This window comes from Larus michahellis, chromosome 9, assembly GCF_964199755.1.
Source record: "Larus michahellis chromosome 9, bLarMic1.1, whole genome shotgun sequence".
Lineage (NCBI taxonomy): Eukaryota > Metazoa > Chordata > Aves > Charadriiformes > Laridae > Larus > Larus michahellis.
Window position 1 is genome coordinate 37,277,059 of NC_133904.1, and position 25,584 is coordinate 37,302,642.

At 46.4% G+C, this 25,584-nt stretch overlaps 1 protein-coding gene across 3 annotated transcripts in view; it reads left to right on the forward strand.

Moving 5' to 3' along the window:
- The first annotated feature begins 8,789 nt into the window (after positions 1-8,789).
- Positions 8,790-25,584, forward strand: part of CAPN6 (calpain 6) — a 65,476-nt gene continuing 48,681 nt past the window's right edge. For all 3 annotated transcript variants that reach the window (XM_074602074.1, XM_074602075.1, XM_074602076.1), the window contains exons 1-3: positions 8,790-8,930; positions 18,714-18,799; positions 19,630-19,804. In XM_074602074.1, the coding sequence (XP_074458175.1) occupies positions 19,640-19,804 (165 nt within the window). In that variant the 5' untranslated portion in view covers positions 8,790-8,930; positions 18,714-18,799; positions 19,630-19,639. The remainder of the gene's footprint in view (positions 8,931-18,713; positions 18,800-19,629; positions 19,805-25,584) is intronic.

Below are 25,584 nucleotides of genomic sequence, written 5' to 3' on the forward strand. Positions count from 1 at the left end.
CAGGACAGAGTCCACCAGCCAGGTCACCAGTGTCACGCAAGGTGGTGGTAAATGTGAAAGCCAGTAAACAATGCTAAATAAGTAAAATCCTCTGCTTGCTCGTGCTGGAAACCCATTTATTTTAAGCACAGGTCTTCCCACAGTTGGTGCACCCAAACAAGTGTTGGCAGTCGAACAGCTGTTTGGAAAAGATTTGAGTTGTTTCTTCTGACAACTGCACTCCCGTCACAATGCGTGTGTCATCCTCTAATTTAAATGTTCAGAGTGCGCTTTTAGCACCCACATACAGTCATGGGAAGTGCCATTAAGCTGGTTCAACCTCTATTCTTCTAGTCACCGTGAGAGAGTGACAGCCAGGAAGGCAACCAGAGCTGAGAAGAAAAAGGTTATTTCCGAAGGTCCCTGGCAACACGTCAGTTCAGTGACACAGGCTGCCACTCACAGCACTGAGGCTTCCCAGCAGGTTTACTGCTTTTAATGGTACGTGGAGACTGAGGAGGATTTTAGATCACTGGAAGTGATGTCCAGCATCTGTGTTCCGATCTTGGTCTTCCTAAGCCTAAGGCAACAAATCATGCGTTTGATCATTTTCTCAGATGCACCCTTTCATAAAATCTTACAATTTAAAAAGTTTCTCTCAGAGGCTGTCACTGCAGGCTGGCTGCTTGCTGCTCTCCAGACAACACATCAGTCAGTGTTTGTCAACCTTCTAAAGCAGCGATGTCCAAATGGATACCAGCATTCATAACCATGGGGAGATCCTCCGGAGACCTGCGAAAACACATTAGTGATCTAAACACCCCAGCGGCACCACTTTAATTATGTCAGTGCTTTATCAGTCCCATTAGGCTGACCTGCATCTTTAGCTGCTTTAAAAGCTTATGAAAATCTGGACATGGGAGATGTGATGAAGAGCCTGCATACATCATCCAGTGGGACACGGTGCAGAGACACGAGCTGCGCGGCACTAGCTTGGGCCCTGAAGGCAGCACGGCTCCCTTGCAGAGCTGGTGGCTGCAGCACCGCACTGATGTTACCTCGGTGCCTGTGGGACACAGGGAAGGATCACTGCAAGACTGCCCAGGCTCTTGGCAAAGAGCACGGGACCAACCAGAATGACCTTCTTCCCACAGGCAATATGACCTCGGGTTTTCAATTGCTGGTGGAACAAGGGAACTTAATTGCTCTTTTGGGGGACAGGAGGGGGACAAAGATGCCATTCTCTGACATGTATGGCCCCAGCTTTGCTGAAAATAAGGCGGCAAAGCCAACCTAAGCTTGTATTAGCACAGTACCACTGCCTGGCTGTAATAACCAGAAAAATTTCCACTGAAGATACACAGCTAGATCTATAATCAGCCTCTAAGTTATGATTTGTACTATACTGCCCAGAAAGGTGACCAGCATCTACACCAGGATGCAGCAATAAAACCTTGATTGTAAATTAACAAATTATCAGCCTGGCCTTTGGAGAACAATACATTTGTGTGCTCAGGCAAGAAAATCTTTGGAAGATGCTGGTCTGTCACAAATTGTTCATGCTTTAATTAAGAAGTCCCCATCAGGGAAGAAGATAACTATGAGATACATGAAGGGAGGAACACACTTGATCTATAATGAAATCAACTCTCAAATGAGGTCGCCCACCCATGTACTACTGTGCACATGCAGCAGGCAGATGAGCCAAATGCAGTGAGATGAGGCCAAGCTTTTGTAGTTCTGCAAATGAATAGGTTGTCCTTTGGGTGGGAGGGGAACTGAAAGGGGAGGCAGTGCAGTTACATGCCGGAGAACCTGAGAATAAGGGCAAACGTGTCCTCCCATGCCCTCCTCGCAGCTCCTTTTAAAGGACAACTTCCTTATGCTAGTGTCTCATGACAAAGTACTGCGGGACAGGCTCCCAGGCACACACGGGGAAGTACAGCATCCCCCTCATGGCTTATTCCATTAAAGCAAAAACTAAAAAAACCCACCTTTCTATTCCCTTGACACAGATTTAGATACAGAAAAACAAGCCTGTCCTTAATATCCTTAAATCTTTAAATCAAAATGACTCAAGATACTCTGCTGCTGGTCAGAAAAGTAGATCAGCTGTGACTTTGAAAAATGTCAGGCAATAGTGCTAGGAAAAGAGTAATTAGACCAGTAGGCTACAACTCAGGAGAGCTGGTTTCAATTCCTGATGTGGCCACAGGTTTCAGTTTGACCTGGGGGGTCACCTAGGGCCACAGCCAAGACACAGGGCAGATGCCCAAAGTGGGCTGAGAATTTATTTGGATTTCAGGTGCCCGGGAGCACAGCGCTGCATCACAGGCTCAGGAGAGGCTCGACAGCATTCCTGCAGCAGCAGCATCCCACAGACCATGAATGACAGCGCAAACGTGACCGAATCCCCTTCCAACTTCTCCTAATGTTAAACGAGGCTTTGATTTAAGCCTGTTCCAGAGGGGCACAGCTCCTAGAGGTCTCAGCTGCTCAGATGGAGAAGGGAAAACAGTTCAGCCTGAGAGCTTTTCTCATGACCCCGAGACAGGAATGGCTTTATCCAAATCCCACCGAGAAGCAAGAGTGCTACAGGCAATGTTTTAAATATTTAATGTTTACACAACACTCAGAATACAAATGGCAATTCAAAGAGAAGGGAACTCCTGTCTTCTGTAAGCTCCTCAGGGAATTTTCTCTTCATGTGTGTTTTTCAGCATGATTGACGTCTGCCTACACAAATGGTAAATGGCAGCATATCATGTTTCCTATGTGCCTCTAAAAACATCTGTCTCACTGCCTTTCTGCAGGGGCTGCCAACGTGAGCTCCGCACCCCCACGGAGAACATCTGCCATGGCACTCATGGGGAAAAACCTGCCTCGTCCATGGGACCGCAGGCAGGCAAGATGACTTGCCCAAGGCCACAGTTGGCTGTGGAAGTGGCCCCAGCCTCTTCCTCTAGTGCCGCTTTCCTCTCGAAACACTGCTGGGCACGGCCTGCTCACCCAGAAGATGCCCACACACCCCAGAACCCCCGGCTGAGGTGAACTCAAGGGCCACATGATGGCGGCTCTCCTGGCCCTTCACAAGGCAGGCGACAGGCACTGCCCGCAGCACAGCCATGCAAAAGAGGCGAATCCAGGAAGTTCAGCCAGGCCAAGTGCAAGGTCCTGCACGTGGGTCGGGGCAATCCCAAGCACAAATACAGGCTGGGCAGAGAACGGATCGAGGGCAGCCCTGAAGAGAAGGACTTGGGGGTGTTGGTTGATGAGAAGCTCAACATGACCCAGCAATGTGCGCTTGCAGCCTAGAGATCCAACCATATCCTGGGCTGCATCAAAAGAAGCGTGGCCAGCGGGGCAAGGGAAGTGATTCTGCCCCTCTGCTCTGGTGAGACCCCACCTGGAGTACTGCGTCCAGCTCTGCGGCCCTCAGTGTGAGGACACGGACCTGTTGGAGTGAGTCCAGAGGAGGCCACAAAGATGATCCAGGGGCTGGAGCACCTCTGCTGTGAGGACAGGCTGAGAGAGTTGGGGTTGTTCAGCCTGGAGAAGGCTCCAAGGCGGCCTTACAGTGGCCTTCCACTACATAAAGGCGCCTACAGGACAGATGGGGAGGGACTCGTGATCAGGGAGGGGAGCGATGAGGCATTAACAGTTTTAAACTGAAAGAGCAGAGCTTTAGATTAGATATCAGGAAGAAATTCTTTACTGTGAGGGTGGTGAGACGCTGGCCCAGGTTGCCCAGAGAAGCTGTGGCTGCCCCATCCCTGGAGGTGTTCAAGGCCAGGCTGGATGGGGCTTTGAGCAACCTGGTCTGGTGGGAGGTGTCCCTGCCCAGGGCAGGGGGTTGGAACTGGATGATCTTTAAGGTCCCTTCCAACCCAAACCACCCTGTGACTCTATAACCCCCGTGCCCGCAGTCCCGCACACCGCCCCAACAGCTCCCGCCGCCGGCAGCACCAAGATGGCGGCGGGCGGCGCCCGGGGCGAGGCGGGGCGGGGCTGCCTCTCCTTGCGCCAGCGGCCGCTCGCGCAGCGTTGGGCGAGGCCGCCACCTAGTGGCCTCTGTCGGGTCGGCGCCGCCCGGCTCAGGGCCCCGGCCCGTGAGGCGGCGGGCGGCGGCGGAGCCCCGCGCCGGGGTGGGGCCGGGTCCCCGGGGGTTCGGTCGCCCTTTCCGGGCCGCGGGGCTCTTCCCGAGAACTTGGACGGCTGCTGGGCCGCCCTCGGCAGAACGGGTTCAGGGGCTGGGACCGGCTATGGAAGGGACTCCTCTCACAAGCCCGGTGCGGAGCGCTCTCGGGTGGCAGGGAAGGTGACGAGGCGGCAAGCCATGTGCTTGGTTTACTCACAGCTGCCCAGGGAGAGTGTGGGATGCCCTCCCCAGCCAGCCGCCTGCAGAAGCCGCCTCAGCTCACCCTTTCGTGGTGCTGCTCCCAGTCAGGGCGCCCAGCACTCGCCACAGGCCCTCGCCTCGGCAGGAGAGGCCTTTCCCTCAGAGAGATGCTGGTGTGGGTGCATACAACGGGCCGGGCTGCTCTTCAGGGTCTTGCCAGCAGCCGCAGGGTGCAGCTGTGGCGCTCCGTCAGTGAGCTGGGTTTTGGCACTGTTCTGTTGCTCAGGCCTGGGGAGAGCTGGGCTCTGAAGGGCTCGTAGGAAAGCCAGGTTTGTGTCTGTGCAGGGAAGTCGTGGGGCCATTCCCTCAGGCTGTGTCTTGCTCCGGAGCCGTGTTCCTCTGCTCCTCTTCAGTCTTTTACCCCCAAAACCAGCCTGCCTGAAAAATAACTCCAAAAGCCCGCTTCAAGTGTTTCTCAAGGTTTAGAAATTTTTCTTATGATTGTGGTTAAGGTATTTGGTGGATAAATCCTGCCTTGTAGGCTCAGTAGGGAAAAAGCTTCTCTGACAGATGTAGCCAGGGGCAAAGCATGGCCCCTTCTGTGCCCTCTAGTTTAGGGGTTGTCGTCCTTTTACTCAGTGCTGTGCTGAGGGTTCACTGCCAGCGAACCATCAGTCTGGGACTGATCCCTTCCTCCAGTCATTTATGCTATGGAAAAATGTATGCAAGTAGCTATTCTCAAAATCCCAAGATGAAGGGATGAGTGATCCAGATTCAAAATGCTGTTATTGAGCAGACTCGGACCTCGGCTGGATGCACAACTCGGAAAGTTTTTTGTGAATCTTGGTTAGTTTTCAGATTCTGCCTCTTGGGCTCTTCTTTGTACAAAACTGCTTAAATTAGAAAGAGTAGAGTAAACATGTAGGATTTAAGTTGAATCTCTGCTGGAAACCACCTAATGTTTTATTAACAAATTGCCCCATGAAATGAAGTGAATAATAGATGAATGTAGCTCTGGTGGGATACAAGAACCTGACAGTGGAGTGCGTTTGCGAGGTGATGGGCAGGTTGCAGGCTTCTGTGTCCCAAATAGTCGTGGGTGGGGCAAAGCCACCTAGACACCTTGCAGTAATAGTTCTTCTGACAGGCATGAGAAGAGCTATTGGACTGAACTGTGACACCAAAAACTCATTTGGCATGAAGAAGACCTTGCTATTGCATCATTCTTCATTAAGAGAGTGTTTCTGTAAAAGTAACTGTCCTAGATCAAGGTTGTGTGGGAAGAGAGGAACCGTGCTTGGTTCTAGATAGTACAATGCTGCAGATACTGAATGAATAAAATAGGGTTGCTTTGGACCACAGCCTGTTCAAATTCTGCTGCTACCACCAGCCTTGGGCGCTGTTCAGGCTTGTTATGATCTTGCTGGTGTTTGCCTTGTTCAGACCTCAGAGATATGGCAGCCCCAGCAGAGCTGAACAAGATGCAAATGGGAGATGTGGTACATTTACTGCTTGGAATGAAGGGTCGTGTTGCTCCCAAAGGAACAGCTTCTTGTCTGGTCACTACAACTCATTTATTCTAGTAGCCACAATTAATGCCACTAAGGCATCAGTTAATGCCACTAGCATCCTTGCTTGGGACACATCTTAACCACTTCAATAACTGTTCAGAAGTGCTGTCCGTTGCCTTGGTAAGCCCATAGCCTTTATGCGTATCCTGCTGTCAAACCTTCTGCTGATGGCCCCACCATAAGGCAGAGCCAGAGGACACAGCCTGGGTCAACACAGCCCCTTGTAGTCTCTAGCAGCCATGTAATAAACTGCTATGATGTCCTCTCTGCAGCTGTGAGTAATTCTGCGTTAGGCAGAGCTGGAGAAGCGCTGATTAGGCCATGTGCTGCAGCCTGGGCTGGGCTGCCCTGGGAAGGCCAGGGTGCTGCAAAGGGGTGAGCAGTGGTTCCTGTGCCTGGACTCCAGGACTTAGGGGTGTTGGATTTGCTTGTGGATGCAGGGTTGTGCAGATGGCAAGGTGTCCCCTTGTAGGGGAGGGCATGTATTTATGGAGGTACGGATGGGTTCTGAGTATGGGGGCAGAGCTGCATGCTGAATGTACAGATGTGTGGGAACCACTGCCTTGTGAAGGAGCAAGTTCTGTTGTTTACTTGTGCTGTGATGTGTCTTTACACAAAGGGCCAGCTCTGGGCTCTTGTTTTCCTGCTGATGGTGCAAGCATGAGTCAGGCTTGGAAAGCAGCAAGCCTAGAGCAGAGGAGTGTGGTGGGTCACTGCTCCAGGGGGTATTAGCAGGCTGTGCAAGTCAGCAATGGGGAAACCAGGGACACCTGGAGATGCAACACAGTCATCGATGCAAACTGGCCTAGAGGAGTGCGTAGTGGTGACACTCAGGACATCTTCAACAGGGAGGCTAACGGCTGCTGGGAACATCCAAGGATTTCAGGTACTATGTGGGAAGGTTAAACTGTCTGCAATAAATGAAATCTCTTTCCAGACCACAGCAGTATATGTGAGCATGTCTCTTTGAATGCTTTGGTGTAACCCCACTGAATTATGAGCTTTTTTTTGGCCATGGTTCTGCAGTGAGACCAAATCTGTCTGATTGCTCTTGGTTGCTGCCTGTGTGGCTCATCTTGCTGCCTGTCAGAAGAAGTCCCTGTTCCTGACAAGACTTCCAGCAAGAGCAACTCCTCAGCCCTGACAAATTGCATACAGTTCTTGGATTATGCCACCAGATTTAACACTCATATGAAAAAGTTCTCATGCTTTTGTTCCATATTGGATCAAAGGCAGCTACTGTGAGAACATGTTTATATAAGCTGTCAATATTTATTATCAGCTCGCAAAAAGTAGAATTTTGTTTTACTTGTATGGAATTTTTCATGTTCTTCCCTCAAGTGCGCAAATGAATCACAGTACGCGTGGTATATATAGGCAGACGTCAGCTTTTTATTATGACTTAAACTCTGGTCTACTTACTCAATCATGAATTGAAAACACATGGCTTTAGTATGTAGGGCTTTTTTACTCATTAAATGCTAAAGCTGTAGTGGCAGTTTCCAGGGACTTTCTGTCCAAATTTCAGCATGCCTTCAAAAGGAAGTCGGGTAGGTGCTTTGTAGGAGAGCAAACATTCCTGCAGCGAACCTTGCAGTACAGAAATTTATGATACTACTTAACACTTTGTCTTCAGAGTGTTTTCTGGATGCAACTCATCCCCTGAGATCCAAGCTCCTTTAGGCAAATAGGAGATTTGCTGAATAGCAAGGTTTGGGAGAAGGAATGGACCTATTTGTACATTTAGACGAGTTATGCTAAAATAAGGAGGGCTAAATGGAGGAGGCAAATTGGGGAGAAGATTTAAAACTCCTGGTACAAATGAAATTTTGTAATGTATTTTGAAATGGTCCTTGTTCAAGAATTGGACTACATTTACTAAAATATAAATAAAAGCCACATAAGAGTAAAATAAAGGTGTTATAATCCTCAAATAAGAACAATTTCATGTCAAATTAATCCAAGTGTTTAGGATTTACCTAAAATGAAATTGGGTCTGAGCAGAGTACGGAGAGAAGTTTGTTTCACCAAACCCATTTCTTAATGAGAATTTATTTTTGTCCTATTTTTTATTTTGCCACAGCACACAGAAATGTATTATTTTATGAGTTCCAAATTATATCATTACCCCCATGAAGCAACATATCTTCCTTTACTAGCACAGGCAGAAGAGCAACGTGGGATGAGTGCTTGAGTGAGGATGGGCAGGCTTGTGATGGATCAGAGATCGAGAGAGCTGGTTCGCAGTGGTGCAGAGCCCAGGAGCAGCTCAGCCTCCTTGAGGACCTCTGGACTCTCTTCTGTGCCTCTCCCAGCTGGGGCTTTCTCATCATTCAGATTGTTTAGCCCTCCACAAGTGAAATGAGAACAGCAAAATTAGGCAGTTCTAGACCGTGAACAGTCAAGCCAGGAGAAAGTACCCAGCAGTGTGTGAGAGACATCCCTGAGGCTCTGACAGGCTCACTGCAGTGCTCAGAATCAAGGGCATGAAGCCACCCGTTGGGTTTTGCTGCATCTCCTGGTCTGTAGAACGCCATCCATCTGTGAGTCCCACAGAAGCCCTGGGCAACTCTTCTCCATGGCCTAGATGGACCGTATTGGAAGGGCCACACTGAGGCAGAGGCATTGACACTGGCTTTATTCAAGTGAGGAACAGCATGCAGCCTAATATGGAATATCACTTTTTTTCATGGTGCACATTAATCTGCCCTGTTTTCCATGCAAAAAAAATGCCTGAAACTCTTGCCAAACAGCCTCGCCTCATCTCCTTCTTTAAAAGTTCATTCACAGTTACAGCCACAATTGCAGCTGACAAACGGTTTAGCGGGAGTAAGCAAGGCTCTGCGTTTTGGGTCAGCTGGGAAGGCTTCCCGGTGTCCCTGAGACTCACCACTGGAAGGGTCATCCCGAAGCACACCCCCCTGGTGATGTGATCTTGGTACAGTCCAAAGAGTTCCAGGTTGAGGAGCCGAGGGGATCTTTGTTTGCAGGAGTCATTCTGGAGTTTGATGTGCCTCAGAGCAGGGACAGACCTCAGCCAGGTAAGTGCCAAGGGCAGCCTGTAAACTGGTATTTACTTGATTTGCACCTTTATCACCAGGATGAAAACTCTCTGTATTACTAGTACTGAGCACTTCAGCCAGCACAGTGAGAAAATGCCTTTGCCTCCTGCAGTAATGTACATTTCTTTCAGAAAGTCACATGTTGACTCTGTGCTAACTCTGAGCCACACGCTTATTGTGATTTATTGCAAAAGCATGGTTGCTCTCATTTCTTCTAGGATAACTAGTTTAATGCTAGCCTTCTCTCTACAGGCGTCATTAAGAGTTATACCAAATAAAGGGGCCAGACTGATAAAGTGTGATTTGATCTCAGTGCTTATATAATTCCATTCTCCATACTGTCTCTGATCTTCGAAAATACTGTCGGTTCTCTCTGTGGATTCTTTCATTGTGAAATTCAAGTGGGTATTTTTTTGTTGTTCTTGTGAAGGAGATTTTTTTTTTTTTCTACTGTGTCTAAAATAAAAGATAAGTGGATACATAAAATAATGGAGTGGCCTGATAGAGAGTTACCCATTAATTTGCAATCATGGTCTTTTTTTAAACTAACTTTTATGAAAAGGCAGAATGGAGAGATACTGTAATTCTGAAGAAAGCTGGTTCCTGTGGTTTCATCACAAAAGCTTAGCTTGAACAAATCAACCGACAATTGCTGTTAGGATTTTCTTTAGAGCTTGTTATTGATCTCTTGAGTTGGATTAATGTTAATTGTAACAATTTGCATCTACCATACCAAATTACTTTTTTTAAATTCAAAACTGGAATTGTACCTCTCTGTAGTTAGCTGCAAATTGTTCTGGTCTTGAGGCTATAGTGGAAGCCACTGAAGGTCAAGTTTTTTGAAGTATGCAGTTACCTGTGCACTTTGGAAAATCCTGTCTGCCTGCATATCCTCAAAAATGTGTCTCCTAGCCACTTTGTGCCTTCCCTGAAAAGAGAGACATTGTATTAGTTCAGCTAGAGGATCAAGCTGTACTAGGATTGGATCCCATGCAATATACGCAGCCCAAAACAGGATTCTTTTTCCTAGAGAAACAAAGTGGCAGCATAAAATGATCGAGTGCCAATTGCTGTTCTGAAACAGAAATGGCCATCCTGAGTCTTGTTGAAAAGGTAGCACGTGCTCACGAAGCTCGTGCACGGTTGTTAAAAAAAGCATTTTCATCTTGCATTTCAGCTGCAGGCAAATGTGCACATCTTGATCTGTAGTGTTGTATATTCATCCTTGTACCGTCACCCTGGCTGCTCCAGGAGTCAGAGACCCTCAGAGTCCGGATGCGCAGAGAGTTTTGAATTTCGAAATGCTGGCTGAGATCTAGCAAAGGACTTGAGCATCTGCAGTGGGAACAGAGGCAAAACACTGGGGCCTTAAGGCTAGGATGTAATCTAAAAAACTTGACTTGAGCTACTGCTTAATGCCTAAACTGTTAAATGCCACGTACGCCTATAGCTTGTGGACTGTGTGTGGCCATAGCTTAGTACACGCTTGGTACAACAGAGCTGCTCGGTGCACCGGGCATTTCCAGTTGTGGCTGCCAAACAAGTTGCGCCTCTGGCTGAGCCCCTTGGGTTCTTGGTGCAAGGGGCCTTCCAGCAATTTGCTTGTTACATGTGGGCAGGACTGAGAGCCACACACAAAACACAGTGGCAAAATCCCCCACTTCTTTAGTCTGGTTGCAGGCAGCGGGGCAGCATGTGCTGCTTTTTGACAGCAGTAGCCTCTGCCTGAGAGCACTTGCCGAGAAGTAATTCTCTGTTCGGTGTGAGCAGTCAGGCTGCTGGGCTCCCCTCTGGAGACTGACCTTGGCACCCAGCTGCAGCCCTTCTAGCAGCAGGGGTGCACGGCGGGGGACGGGGAGCTGCGAGTGTGTCTGAGCTCAATCCCTGGCAGCCTGGTCCTTACAGCATTCAGTTGAATTGAAGGAAAGGCTTTTGTCTCTGCTCGCAATGATCTTTTAGCATTTTAGCCATTGAAGGTTTCATCTGGAAACTGATCAGTTGGAGGCAAAAGTCTGGTCTGCTGCTGACTCCATTCCTTTTTAAATCTTTGCCTTTGCCCAAGGGGAGAGAGAAAATGGTTAAAAGCTATTGCACAGGCAACTACGTTGGGATAAACTCTCACAGAAAAGGCAAGGGGGGGAGAAAGGGAGTAAAGACTTTACCCTCTCTGAGTGTGTTCTGCCAGGATTTTGAGTGGTTTTGACCATGAAATCAGTATTGTGATGCTGAGTAATCCCATGCACACATGTGTGTTGATTTCACTGTTTTCAAGCTGAAAAGATTACACACACCCCTGACCATCAGCCCTACAAATTCAGCTTCCTTCTGCTGATGCCAGATGCCTTCCCCTTTCGGCATAATCACCTGTAAGTGCGGCTTTTCTCAGCTGCTGTTTGCTCCACCTGTCCAGCCCCAGCCCCATCGGTTCATGCCCTGAACGCTGGACTAGCTGTGTTTCTTACTGTGGGATGGGGGGGCTGCAGCGTGCAGTTAGCCAGCACCTCACACCCAAAGGGCTGCAGAGCGTTTGCAAGGCTTGAGCCTTGACTACAGCACTCCCTTCGTGAAGGCTAAGAATGGGTTTGCATTTTAACTTACCAGGAACTGACTGGAAGAGATGTGGGAAAGAGAACAAACTGTGAAAATCAAGGCAGGGCTCCTGGCAGAGCTCCTGCTCAGCTCACAGATTTATGGGAATGGCAGGCTTGGTCCTAACTGACACCCCCCCTCCTGAGCCGTTTGGCTTGGACACAGGCTTTGCAGTACAAACTCCCAGCTAAAGTGCTATAGAAAGTCTCTCTGTCCCAGTGAGACCTGAGAGAAACGTATGATTAAGCACCGTGATGTTGCAGTACAAGTGTTGTGATTAATTTTATTGTGGTAAAGCTTTGTTTTGTAGCCAGATGATTCTGCCAGTCCTTGATGTTGTCCATGAAAGCAAATGTGTTGTGGCCAGTCCTGTTCCTGGTGTCCGGTTAGTCTCCCCCACATTTCTGCTCAGAAGTGATAGGATATGGGCAGACATTCTCAGACAAAAATCTGTGCATTTTCCTCTCTAATTTTAATGCTAAGTGTGGCAAAACTGCACAGCAGAACAATGTTGGCACCTTCCTGCTTCTATGTGAAGACAAATGCTTGTGTCCCCTTCTCTTAGCCAATTCTTGAGCTGAGCTAGACAGAGAAACCTTTATATGGCTATTAAAGTACTGAGTTACAGAGGCCATAAAATAGCCAAATTAACCTTATTTTCCTGAAAATCCAAAAGCTGGATGAAAGAAGGGCTAATGCTGCACAGTTGTGGTGTGCCGAGAGCACACAATAAAACTTGGTATTTCATCTGAGCAGTGAGAGAGCATTGCCATCCAAAACAACTGGTAAGCCCTGGGACCATGGTCATTAATACTGGGCCGGGTGCTATTACATTATCCTGTGCAGCCAATTTGATCCAAGTTGAATATGCTCTTACTAATGCAATTGCATATCCACACAATACAGGTTTAGTGCTGACCTTGTACTTTTATACTGGCTTACACAGAAGAAGAGAGGATACCCAATCCAGCATAAAGACTCCCAGTGCAGTCAGAGTGCTGAACTGTTTAAAGAAATTGAATGAGTAAATTTCTCTGATAGCGATGCTCTGTGTTACGGGCAGTGATGCTTCTGATGCACGTAACAGCCAAGATCACAAAATCGCAGTGTATGTGAAGTAGAAGCTTTTCAATTGCTTTAAATTCCCCTGTACTCTTAATACAAATTTGCAAAGTCACTGCTTTGTAAGGACCTACGATCATTCTGCGCAGGAAGAGAAGGCAATAACCTTTTCCAGCTGGAGCCCTGGAAGTGCCTTTAATTAGTTTTACAGAAAACCAGTTCAGAGTAATTTAAAGCTCTTGGCTGCAGGGCTGCTTTTTTGGAAGCACTCACTGATTTGATAGCTCTGAAGCAAGCTATGAGTTTGGAGAAAGAGATGTTTGTGAAAGTACTAAACTATGTTTGCGAACAGTTAAATACTTGAGTCCTTGTTTTGCTGTCATAGTCCAAACAGTGGCTTCGAGGTTTGGTGATAAAGTAGCATTGAAAGACCGGAGTTTAGAATTGGGAGATGTTTGTGCCTTGTCAAGATAGTTGCCCAACTGCAGTTACAAAAGAGAAAGCCGAGAACCAGGTGTTGGTTGTTATTACTATTGGTAAGGCTACTGTTTGCATGAAACAAAAACAAGCTTGGTACCTGCAAATGGATAATAATCCTAAAACCGGGATGTTGCCCTAGAGCATGGCATATGCTGTGTGTATCCTTTCTGGCATCCCTCCGTGGTTTTCCCAGTCTGGGGATCCTGGAACAGCAGGAATGTGATCCTGAGGCTGGGGTGTGCCTGAGCTTGGGCGGTTTCACCTCAGGATCCGCTTAGTGGAAGAAACAGCTTCATGGTCAAAGCTGTGTTCAACTGTGACCTTAAATACTGGCTAGAAATGCACTTTGCCCTTTTAGTCCTGGTGCTGTGCGTGGAAATTCCTGAGTCCTGCAACTGGAACAGAAAAGTAAGATGCATAATAAAATTTATGTGTTACAACGTGCCAACTCTCTTCCCTGAAGAGGAGTTTCATCTAGAACAGAGGGTTCACTGCAGCTGCTTGGCAGTGTTTGCCTTTGGGACTGAAAACACTGGTTTTTGTTAAGGCAAACCCAGCTCTGTGCTGTCCCTGCGCCCCTCCTGCAGGGATGGGAGCGGGAGGGATGCTTTTGCATGCAAGTTAGCTCGCTGCTGAGGGCTGCAGTTGGCTTTACAGCTGCAATAACTTTTCTCTCTGACTTTTTACACTGTGTGTCGCTTAGCTACCCAGAGTAACAAAAATGGGCTGAGAAGAGATGACTTCTTCTGTTAGTTTTTGTGTGCTTATTGCATGAATTTAATGGTAGCAAGGATGTAATTTTAACTCAGACAAGTCTGAACAGTCAGTCTTGTTTGTTGTGGATCTTCTGTGTAACAGCTGGGGAAGAGAAAACTTAAGACAGGAAAATGTGAGTGTAAGGAAATACTGTTGGGTGATGGAAATAATACTTGAAGCTCATCTCAATGCCCTTGTGAAGAACTGGATTTCAAGTGAATGTCCCTTTAATTTAAGGCTGCTAATAACGCCAGGAGCTGGTATTTGCCACTATGTCGAATGTGATTTAGCTGTACTCTTGCTGGCTCCAACAGGGGAAAAAAACATCTCTGAGTATTAACTGTAAGTAAAAATGAAATGCTTCTATTGTCAGGTCAAGGAAGGGACTCTGTGAGCAGAGCCTGATTGAAAAGGGGACCTGCACTGGCTTGTCTTCACTGTTCTGCTGAAATCCTTTTTCTGATCAAAATAGGAATCTCACTGGAAAAAGGGAGGGTCAGAGAAAGACGTTAAAGCTCAGTGATTGAAAGCTGAGAGATGTGGGCCCTCCTGTGCCCCTGCTGATATCAAGGGGGATTGCCATGGTGCTGTAGAAAACTTGGGGTCAGCTGTGGAGCAGTTGTGCTGCCCAGAGAGGTGAAGTGCTGGGCAGCTCAGCTCAGAGGCTGGAAAAGAGAAAAAGCAAAACTGTGATTGTATGTGGTCAGGGAAATAAACCAAAAATATAAGAATGGCTGACCTGTAGAGCTGTTGAGGTTTTTTTTCCCCACTTCCTCTCTCTTCTTTCCCTCCCCTGGAGTGGTCTCTCTCTCTCTACAGAGCAGTAGAAGGTCTCTGAACTTTGGTATGGTATTTTTAGGACCGTGCTTCTTAGCCCTCGTTACACTGTGCACAGCTCACTCTGCATCACATGACAGCGCAGGGAGTCCTGGAAGGAGCGGCTGCCAAGCCATGCTTGGTGTTTCCTTGGCACAGCTGAACACTATGAGTGTCAGCCGAACCAGAGGTAAATCTGTTGGGTGCAGAGCAGGGGAAGCCGTGCTATTGTGAACTGGAGAAAGGAGGAGGGAGTGTCGTTCTTAGTTTGGGAGCTTCGATGTTCAACTGAAGGTCAAAAAGTGGGAGCTGCTTCAAAAATAAACCTTGGAGTGGGAGCCAGGTGCCTGCTGCCATGTCCTGGTAGGTGAATGCCCCAGGAGAGGAGGGGCTCAGCTGTGGTCCTTCATCCTCAGTCCTCAAACCACTCAGCTATTATATGGAAAGTTCATTTATATTCTTTACTGTGGACTTTCCAACTAGAAAAAGATAGTTCTGTTGCCTTTCAAAAGGGTGGTTTTGGGTTCCTGCGAAAATAGATTCCTACTAGTTTCACCAGATGGTGATGGGATATCAGTTCAGCTCCAGAGCTCAGTGTCTCCTGAGCACATGGAAACCAGTCAGCAGCCAGGCTGGGCAGCCCTGGGCACCCGAGTCCCTTTCTAAGACACGCATTCAGTCATTGGCTCAGGATGGCACAGGGATCACAGAGAGGGGCAAGGTTAACAGCCTGGGAGAAGCCTCCTCCTTGTCAGTGTTCCTCTTGGTGAGCACTGCCCTGTGGAGCCCAGGGTGAGGCAAGTAGCAGCTTGATTTCATGTGCTGTGCTTTATTACTGCGTTCTGTGCATTGCTGTGAGACTGGCTGTTGTGTAATGGGGCGTTAATCCTGGAAGGACTCACTTTCTAGTCCAGCAGATAGAAGGGGAGAAAGGGTGGGGGAATGAGGTCATTAAAGACCTATCTCTATGAATTAGGCAGTGACAGCTGAAAACCTTATCAACCAAGGAGCTATCTTAAAAACAAGTGTATCTTGCAAATAGGCTTGGTTTAGAATGTTAGTTAGCTCATAAGGAATTTTTAATAAGTAAGCATGCCAGTTATCATGAAATAATCTATATCCCATCCAAATTAGCCAAACTATTTAATTTTTTTTGTCCCTGAGCTATCTTTGTATCATTGAACTCATCTTGGCCACCACGGTTAAAGATAACAAGAGGTTCTTTCAGTATATCAACAGAAAAAGGAAGACTAGGGAAAATGTAGGCCCACTGATGAATGAGATGGGCGCCCTAGTGGTGGAAGACACAGAGAAGGCAGAGCTACTGAATGCCTTCTTTGCTTCAGTCTTCACTGCTAAAGCTGTCCCTCATGAATCCCAGGCCCTGGAGGCAAGGGGGAAGGCCTGGAGAGAGGAAGAGTTTTCCCCAGTAGAGGAAGATCAGGTTAGAGACTGCTTGGCCAAACTGGACATTCATAAGTCCATGGGCCCTGACGAGATGCACCCGTGAGTGCTGAGAGAGCTGGCAGATGTTATTGCTTGGCCACTCTCCATCATCTTTGAAAGGTCATGGAGAACAGGAGAGGTGCCTGAGGACTGGAGGAAGGCCAATATCACTCCAGTCTTCGAAAAGGGTAAGAAGAAGGACCCAGGGAACTACAGGCCGGTTAGTCTCACCTCCGTCCCTGGGAAGGTAATGGAGCGACTCATTCCTGGATGTCATATCCAAGCACGTTCAAGAGCAGGAAGTTATCAGAAGTGGTCAACATGGATTTACGAAGACTAAATCATGCTTGACCAATCTCATAGCCTTCTATGATGTTATAACTGGTTGGCTAGATGAGGACAGAGCAGCAGATGTCATCTACCTTGACTTCAGCAAGGCTTTTGACACTGTTTCTCATAACATCCCCCTTAGGAAACTGAGGAATTGTGGACTAGACGAGGGGACAGTGAGGTGGATTGAGAGCTGGCTGTGTGACAGGACTCAAAGGGTTGTGATTAATGGAGCAGGGTCAAGTTGGAGGCCTGTGACCAGTGGTGTCCCCCAGGGGTCGATACTTGGACCAGTATCGTTTAACGTATTCATCAACGACCTGGACGAGGGGACAGAGTGTATGCTCAGCAAGTTCGCTGATGATACCAAATGGGGTGGGGTGGCTGACACCCCAGAGGGACGTGCTGCCATCCAGAGTGACCTAGACAGGCTGGAGAGCTAGGCAGAGAAGAACCTAATGAGGTTCAACAAGGACAAGTGTAGGGTCCTGCACCTGGGAAGGAAGAATGTCAGGCACCAGTATAGGTTAGCGGTGGACCTGCTGGAAAGCAGCTCTGAAGAAAAGGATCTGGGGGTCTTGGTAGACAGTAAATTATCCATGAGCAAGCAATGCGCCCTTGTTGCCAAGAAGGCCAACAGAATTCTGGGCTGCATAGGGAAGAGTGCGGCCAGCAGGTCAAGGGAGGTCATTCTCCCCCTCTACTCTGTGCTGGTGAGGCCACACCTGGAATACTGTGTCCAGTTCTGGGCTCCCCAGTTCAAGAGGGACAGGGAACTACTGGAGAGAGTCCAGCGTAGGGCAACAAAGATGATTGAGGGGTTGGAGCATCTCCCTTATGAGGAAAGGCTGAGAGAGCTGGAACTCTTTAGCCTGGAGAAGAGAAGGCTGAGGGGAGACCTTATTAATGTTTACAAGTATCTAAAGGGTGGGTTTAAGGAGGATGGAGCCAGGCTCTTTTCAGTGGTTCCCAGTAACAGGACGAGGGGTAATGGGCACAAGCTGGAACATAGAAAGTTCTGATCAAATACACGGAAAAATTTCTTTACGGTGAGGGTGACAGAGCACTGGAACAGGCTGCCCAGGGAGGTTGTGGAGTCCCCTTCTCTGGAGACTTTCAAGACCTGCCTGGATGCAGTCCTGAGTAATGTGCTCTAGGCAGTCCTGCTTTAGCAGAGGAGTTGGACTAGATGATCTCTAGAGGTCCCTTCCAACTCTAAAAAATTCTGTGATTGACAAGTTGTTGTGCACTTGAATTTGAAAAACTGATTTGTGGGGAGAAGTAAGTCTATTTGGCTTGTCCTGGGAAGCCATCTGCTATGTGAGATGCCTTGTGACTTTTTTTGGTGGAGGAGAGCTAATTAACAAGAAAATAGCCCTTAAGAAAAAGGAAATTGCTAAAAATGACATAGTACCAGTGAGACATTTTGGTTTTGAACAGTTTATTTAAGTGTAGTTCTGTTTTACTGAAGCGGGATAACACAGTCGCTAAGGGGCTCCATAGCCCAGTTCTGGAAAGGGGAGCCTTGGCTGGCTGAAGACATAGGAACTTTTCCATCAATTTCAGCATCATCAGGATTTGACTCAAAGTCATTACAGGCCTGATATATGCAAAATCTATTGCTGGATTTTTGCTCTAAGAAAGGATAGAGAATGAGCTGGCATTTGAAGATTTGGCTGGTTGAAAAATAAAGAATAAACTGGTTCTTTGTCCTGTTGCTTTGCAGTGTAAGATTCTGCTGGTAGAAATCAGGTGGTAGATTCCTCTGAGTGTGGTTAGGAGGCTTTGGAATTGGGTGCAAGTATGACAACAAGGTAGAAGAGCACTCCTGAATACTCTTCTCATTCCCATGAGTGAAGGCATTAGAGCAGCATTTCTCATCCTTGAAGGACCATTTATTTTGGGGCGAGGGGGAGGGGAGGGAGGGAGGGAGGATGTTAAAACCATCCCTAGACTATTTTGGCCACGGTAGCTTTCACTCACAAGGAGAAAGACCGTGAGGCATTTCCAAGTGTTCCTCATTACTCTTCTGTACTTCTCCCATTGTGCTCACTTGCATGCCTGGAAAGGCTTGTGCCTAGCTTGGTTTAGTTTTCTGCAAATTTGTGGAATCTCATCCAATTCATGCTGCAAGTGCCTCAAGGAGCACGAGCTGAGATCACTGCAACAGGACACAGCAAGTAGGCTGCTAGGACAATGTGATGCCGTGCTCTGTTGCATGCGTGTTGTTTAATTCTGATGATCTGACATCAGCACAACCTGTGTTTGTCTTTATTGCTTTAGATAACTCAAGGAAGGGGAGATACATTTCTAACCTGTGGCAGGAAGGAAGAGGAGAGGAACTGACACACAGGAGCGTTCCGAACAAAGTAAGTTCAGATACTGTCTCCGCTCCCTCTCTCGAAAGAGGTAGCATCCCTAACATCCTCCAGACTTCAGACTGACCTGAATGATCTCTGTAGTTGATTTCTGATTTGTAGAATGTTTCAAAGAAACTTGTTTGAGCTCTGTGGCTGTGACTGTAAACTTCTCAGGTTAGATAGTCACAATTCTGGGAACTAAGGCCTGAGAGCAAGTTATTTCGGGTTTTTGTTGTTGTGAAGCTTTTGTTTTGTTTTTAATTCTCATCAGTTATTTGCAAATACTTGCTGCTTCTGGGAATTCAGTTCCCTGAAATATAACATAAAGTTCAAAGACAATAATACCAGCCAAAGCATTGTCACTTAATTTAAGATGCAAAACTGTGGAAATCTGGTTTTGGTTTTCTTTAGGCAGAAGAGTTGGAGTAGATAATTACAGCTTTAGTGGGCAGAAGAAGAATGTGGAACAGAAAGATGGTCCAGCCCTTCACACATGGTACAGACTGAGAGCCAAGCCACACTCTGTTACCTTTCCAATCAATTAGACAAAGCAAAATGCTGGGTTTGTGCCTGGTCTGGTCACTATAATGTCTTTCCTGATAAGAGTTCTGTTCAACCAAAAATACCATCCTAATATATAAGATCTTCTTGGGTTTTATGGTTTTCTCATCTACTACGTGACATAATTTAATTTATAATCTGTTTTTTTTTAAACAGAAATCAGTAATTAATGTTGTTTAGAACAAGTTATGTGCCCTGTTAAAGATCAATGAGTGGTATCATCTATGAACTTTAGAGAGCCTTCATAATTTGCACAAGCCAATATTCATCTTATCTAGGCAGAAAGATATGTCTTCATCAGTGCAACTCTTCAGAGATCAGAAGTACCACGAGCTGAAAAGGCAGTGTATCCAGCAGAGACGGCTCTTTGAAGATCCTGAGTTTCCAGCCTCAGATGAGTCCCTTTTCTATCAAACAGCACCATCAAGGAAAGCTGAATGGAAGCGCCCAAAGGTAATTGTTGCTCTCCTTGTGAGGAGGTGCTGTTTGTATTGTTCCACTCCTACTGTCTTCTCTGTGCTAACACACAATTATGTGAGTGTATTCTCCCTCCCTTTTTCCATCAATTTCCTGTCACTGTGTGATTCAGACAGCAGCCCCTCTGTGTCACACTGTTGTCTGAAATGAAAGTCATGCCTTACCGTAAAAAGACAAAACGGAAGCATTCTGTGCAGCATAATCATGCTTTTTACTGTTGATGGCTCTCTAATAGCAAGCAGCAGTGCAAGGTGACTCCAGCCACAGTGATATTTAAATCAGGCCTCTATTTAATTAAGAATACTAGTAATTAATTAAGACTATCAGTAATAAGTCAGTGAATACAGGAATATATTCTGCAAATAATTCTTCATTTCCTTGATCAGTCTGTGGATATGTACCTGTGTAGGTTGCTGTGTTGACAGAAGCATTTCAGCAAGGTGTTGAGATTCTTAATTGAAGTTTCTCTTCAATACCTGTGACTTCTGAGGGCCTGGTGTGTACACACAGTAATTGCAATATAAAATCTGAGCTTTAGCTGTCCAATCTAGTGTCCCCCCCAAGTTGTCGTCTTTTTTTTTTTTTGAAATTAGATATAATCCTTGCAAAAACACACGATAGAAAATCAAATTTTACTAACTGAATAGCTAGCATCTTCCTGCCTGGAACACTGGAAACAAATAATAATATAGGATTATTGCTCATTATTATAGCTCTTTGCATGTTTTCAGAGTAACTTGTGCCTTATTAAAATGTATGGGGAAAGGAAATCTCACAGTAGCAAGGGGAAGTTTCTCCAGTCTCGGATAGATGGCTAGTTCTTTATACGTATAAACAAATGATTTGTAGTTTTTCTTGGAGGAGAGAGCAGGAAAGAGAAGAACCACAGTCTACCCAGCAAGGGGTTTATCTGAGGCAGCAAACAGCAAGGCACCATTGGTGGAGTGGTCTCATACTAAAAAAAATGCTTGGGTGTTTCTAACTGCCACTAATGGAATGAATTGAGAGCCCTCATTATCAGCACATAGCCATGTTCTGGTCGAAGCAAATGGATTAATTTCTGTTCTGCAGGGAACTAACTTGTGCTTCCAGAATCAGTTGGTTTGCTCTCTACATAGTGCCAAAAATAAGAGGAAACCATGTGTGTATAGTTGGCTGCCAGGTTACCTTTTGTATTAACTACACCGGAACCACAAAGCCCAGCCACATAGGGGGTCTTAAGAGCTTTGAATGACTTCTGCAATATAAGGCAGGATGCTCACAAGCTACTCCCAGGGAAAACTCAACTATATAGACGTGTAGCTGATGCAGAAGAGAGGAGAGGTCCCAAGAGCTGTCTAAGCAAGCCTTTGTTCCGTAGTGAATTTGATACTTTCTTCCTCGGCTGTCTTTCAGAGAGGTTCTGGTGAAATCTTAGCAGCAAGTTTTACCCAGAGGGAATGGTGTTTTCCTTTATTGATTGATATCATCTCAGGTCTCTGCATGGCTGTCCTGAAGTTACTGTGGATTTTGTCTTTGACTTCTATAAAACTTCAATTACGCACCAGTGATTTCATATTCAAAATGAACAGCTATCATCTGTACACCACCAATAATGCTTATATCTCTTTGCCACTCTTACTAGCATCTTAACAGGAAAACAAATATGTCATATGTTTCTAATTGTGACTAATGTACTAGACATTTCAAATTGTTAGTATTACTTATATTTGGGGTCTATTAATTGGTTTGCTCTGAGGTTTTATGCTTCACATATCTTGTATTTATAAAGTAATTCACAGCCATAAGTAAATAATTCAGAAAAACACAAAATCATTCCACCTTTGACAATGTGGCTTTCCATCAGAGTATAATCCATTTTCCTATTCTGACAAGTGTAAGGACAGCCTCATACTCTGACAAGAGGACAGTGGAAGCCTCTAGCCAGATGCATACAGTAGTTTTACCCTTAAGCGTGATGAATTTGTCCTCTACTCCACCCAGGTCCACTTTTGGGAATCGGGTTAATCTTCTGGAAGCACAAACTTGTATGTCTGTTCTTAGAAAACTTGATGACAATGACAATGTGATCTGCTTCATATGTGGCTGGTACGGTTCCCTGTTGGCTGTGACAAGGGTTAGCAGATGAGGCTGACCAAGGCTGCTCTGTATTTGCCAGGGTGGCATTAGACTGTTTGTGGTTTTTCCTTCTTTTTTTTTTTCATGGTGGTGTTCATTTCTCACAGCAGCTTCAATACTGAAATTTTAGTGAGCAGAGCAAGGGTTGTTTTCCTGCTTTTGATTTTAGTTTTCCAAGTAAGATGTGAGACTGAAGAACAGGGAGAATGAATTTAGAAAAAAAAATGTAGGCATTCCAAAGTCTTTGGGTTTATTTTTATTTCTGTAGTGTTTTCCTGTTTATAGGAGTCTTTCATCCCCTCTTAGAAGGGGAAATACCATGCAACCAGTCACAGCGAGGTCAGAGAAAGACTTTCTGCTTCCTAAGAGATGTGAAGCAAGAGCTAGACTCTAGACAAGGATGCCATTTTAGGCCATTCTTGTGTGTGTGTGTTCATTCAAGGTGGTGAACACTGATATGAAGTCTAGTTGAAGGCCAGTAACTAGCATTGTACCCCAGGGGTCAATACTGAGTCCAATTCTGTTCAACATCTTCATTAATGATCTGGATGATGATGTAGGGGCATTGGACTAGATGACCTCCAAAGGTCCCTTTCAACCTTAACCATTCTGTGATTCTATGTGCTATTCTAAAGCTGTGCCTTCCTTGCTTGTCTTCCTTGATACAAGATAGAACAGCTCTTGGGGCCCATGTGGGGCTACTCCTACAGATTTGTGGAGAAGAGCTAAAGTATCCCAGTCTTGCCCTTCTTGGTTGGAAGAGGGAGTTGATGCCTAGGAGATGGTGGAAGCTGCCTTTGTTCTCATGATGAGCCTGTTAGAACACCTTGAGGGGCATTTCTCTGGGCAGCAGAGCAGAGGTGACGATCTACTTTCCAATGTTTGTTCATGGCTTATCTCCTCTCTGCCATATGGAACTATATTGTATTCTTAAGTTAACTGGCTGAATCCTTAATTGTGCTTTTGGAGGAGTGATGGGCTTTCCGGAGCATTTCCTTTTTTGGAGAGGGAAATGGCCTTGCAATATGAGCATAAGGCGAAGGCCAAAACTGTCATCTATTGAGACAGATTCTGGGCAGGCCACTTAGTCATTTTGCCTCAGCAATTCACCCAGAAACTACAGCTGTGTGTCTCCCAGCCACCCCCACATGTTTGGACAGCATCTTGAATGTGAAGGAACTAAATGGCGATACCCTGTTTCCTGTCCTCCTGCCATCTACACAGGCAGTGGACAGCCTGTCCAGGTGCTGGTACTTGCCTACTTGTACAAAGAAACAGCTTTTTGCTTTAGAAAGCCTGTGTAGCTGTCTGAGCAGCTGGGGAGTGTTGCCCAGTGCACACAGGGCTGGGGGATGCTGCTACAATTGCTGTTGCCAATGCTGGTGTCCAAACGAGTGCATTTGGGATCTGTGAATCTAAAGCTTTTCTGAGGAGAGGTGAAAGCTGGTGTTTTAGTTTTAGCTCACAAATATGTTCATGCTTTGTTCAGTTACTCTGCGTGGTTGGTGGTGGCCAGACAGAGCAAATTTTTAGGAAGAATATCTGTATAGTCAAAAGGGTTTTATTCTGCTCTAATGGAAAAAGGACTGCAAGAGAGAGAAGAGAGGCGGGGGGTGGGGGGGGTGGGGTAAAGTTTTTTTTCCACTTTGTTTTTGTCCTTGGATCTGCACCTGCAATATTAAATATGTGCTGTTTGCTCATTCCAGTCAGACTCACAGAGATAGGTCATTAACAATCTGACACTAATGACTTGTTTTGTACTTTTAAATTCTCTTTGGGAAAGAGAACAAAGACAGGGTAGTGTTACTTCTGTGGCACCCCAGTATTAAGAAACTGGTGAACACAAAAGACACTGTGTAATTACCATGCAGTCTCCCTAGGATGGCGTGACTTTCCAAGGAGAAATGTTGTTACGGAAAGATCCGCCAACAAATAAGAGTGCCGCACACTGCTTATGTGCAGTACTGGGTCTCAACTTCTTTTGGGCAGTGTGACATGGTACGCAGTTGTCAGGCCAGGCTACTGGGTTCTGATCGTACACAGGAGCTGAGGTGTGTGTTTGCTGATAAAACTGTATTTTAGTGCTGGGTAGTAAATGAGCTCAAAAGGCCTGACTCCACCTGGGATATCTGATAGAGCTGGCTGAAACATGGAACTGGCAAATTGTAGCACTCTGAAATTCCATATTTTATTCTAAATAGGAAAAAAAAGAAGTCTGAATGTGCCAGAAGATTTGCCTAAAAATGTGCTAGGACCTTATTTTGCTTTGTTTCTATATCACTTTCCTTTGTGACACTCTCCACACCAGTGATGGGTTATGAAAAGCAAAAATAGTATAAAAATACCAAATTGTTTTTCACTTCTGAGAAGAAAATCTAGAAGTTTTTGACTTGATTTTATAGAAAAAAATCATCTTTGTCAGAGTGACATTTGATGACATGACACTGGTGTCAGACTGCTTTCTGTGATTTCCCTGGCAGTCAATGTCTCCTGCTGTAGCCCCAGGGGAGGGGAGGGCCTGTCCTTTCCAGCCCTCTGGTTGCTCAGCCCAAGGCAGTTTATGGGCACTTTGGGTAGGACTCGCCTTGCCCAAAGTTAGGTGCTCGTAATGGATGCCTGATGTGGAGCAGTCACCACCAGCTCCCATTATTGGCAGTGGAGAGGAATTGATGTATTTAGGGTGTGATTCAACTGACATACCTGAGATGTTGGCTTCAGGCTGAGAAGAATCATACACCACAAGTGCCTGGTCTCTGCTGACCAGAAGTTCAGATGGTGAATTCAGGTGTTGATGCCAACAACATGAATCTTTGCTGGTGTTCCAGGATGTTGGGCTCTGCTAGTATTTCAGTTCCTCTGTCTACCTGTAAAATAATAACTGAGTTAAGCATGACCATTTCAAAGGTGGAGCATCTTCCAGAGTCCTTCAGTGTGCAGGAAGCTTCCTTGCTGTAATGTGCCTTTATGAGGTACAGCTTGTTCCCTCCTTTGCCCCCAGCACCACATAGGGAGGTGCTCCCACTGCTTCTGTGCTGCCACTGAAGGAGAGTGGGGTCAGCATATCCCCACCTTCCTATTGCAGCACCTGCACTTGACCCCCTTGCATCACATGAGGATTGAGGTGTGTTCTTCCCCCTTCTGTTTGCTCCACACCATCGCAGAGGGACAGTGTCTCTGCCTGCTGTGGGGGAAGTCATGCAGGGGCTGATCAGAACTGTCCTCAGACAGAAGGGCTCTGTCTGTGAGCAAGGATTTCTATGTGGCTGATTTTGCACAGTCATTTTCAAGAAGCTCTTTTAGAACCTACTGCAGAGTTGAAGGACTCTCCTTTTTAGAACTAGCCCCCCACCATGTAGATCAAAAGCAATAAGGTAAGACACAAAGCACCTGAAATTTTCTGTAGGGAAAACGTGCTGGTTTGCTAGAAAAAGAGGAAGGAAAAAATCCCCACCATTGGTGGACGTTTTTTCTGCCCATTAATATTGGCATCAAAGCCCATCCTGCTCTTTTCCTGTGATTTACCTGGAGTTTCCATCCCCTCTGCCAGGCTGAAGTGGGGCTGGGGGCATCTGTCTCCTGCTGAGAGGTAGGAGAAGCCACTTGCCCCCGTGCCATCACTGCTGGCCCTGGTACATCCT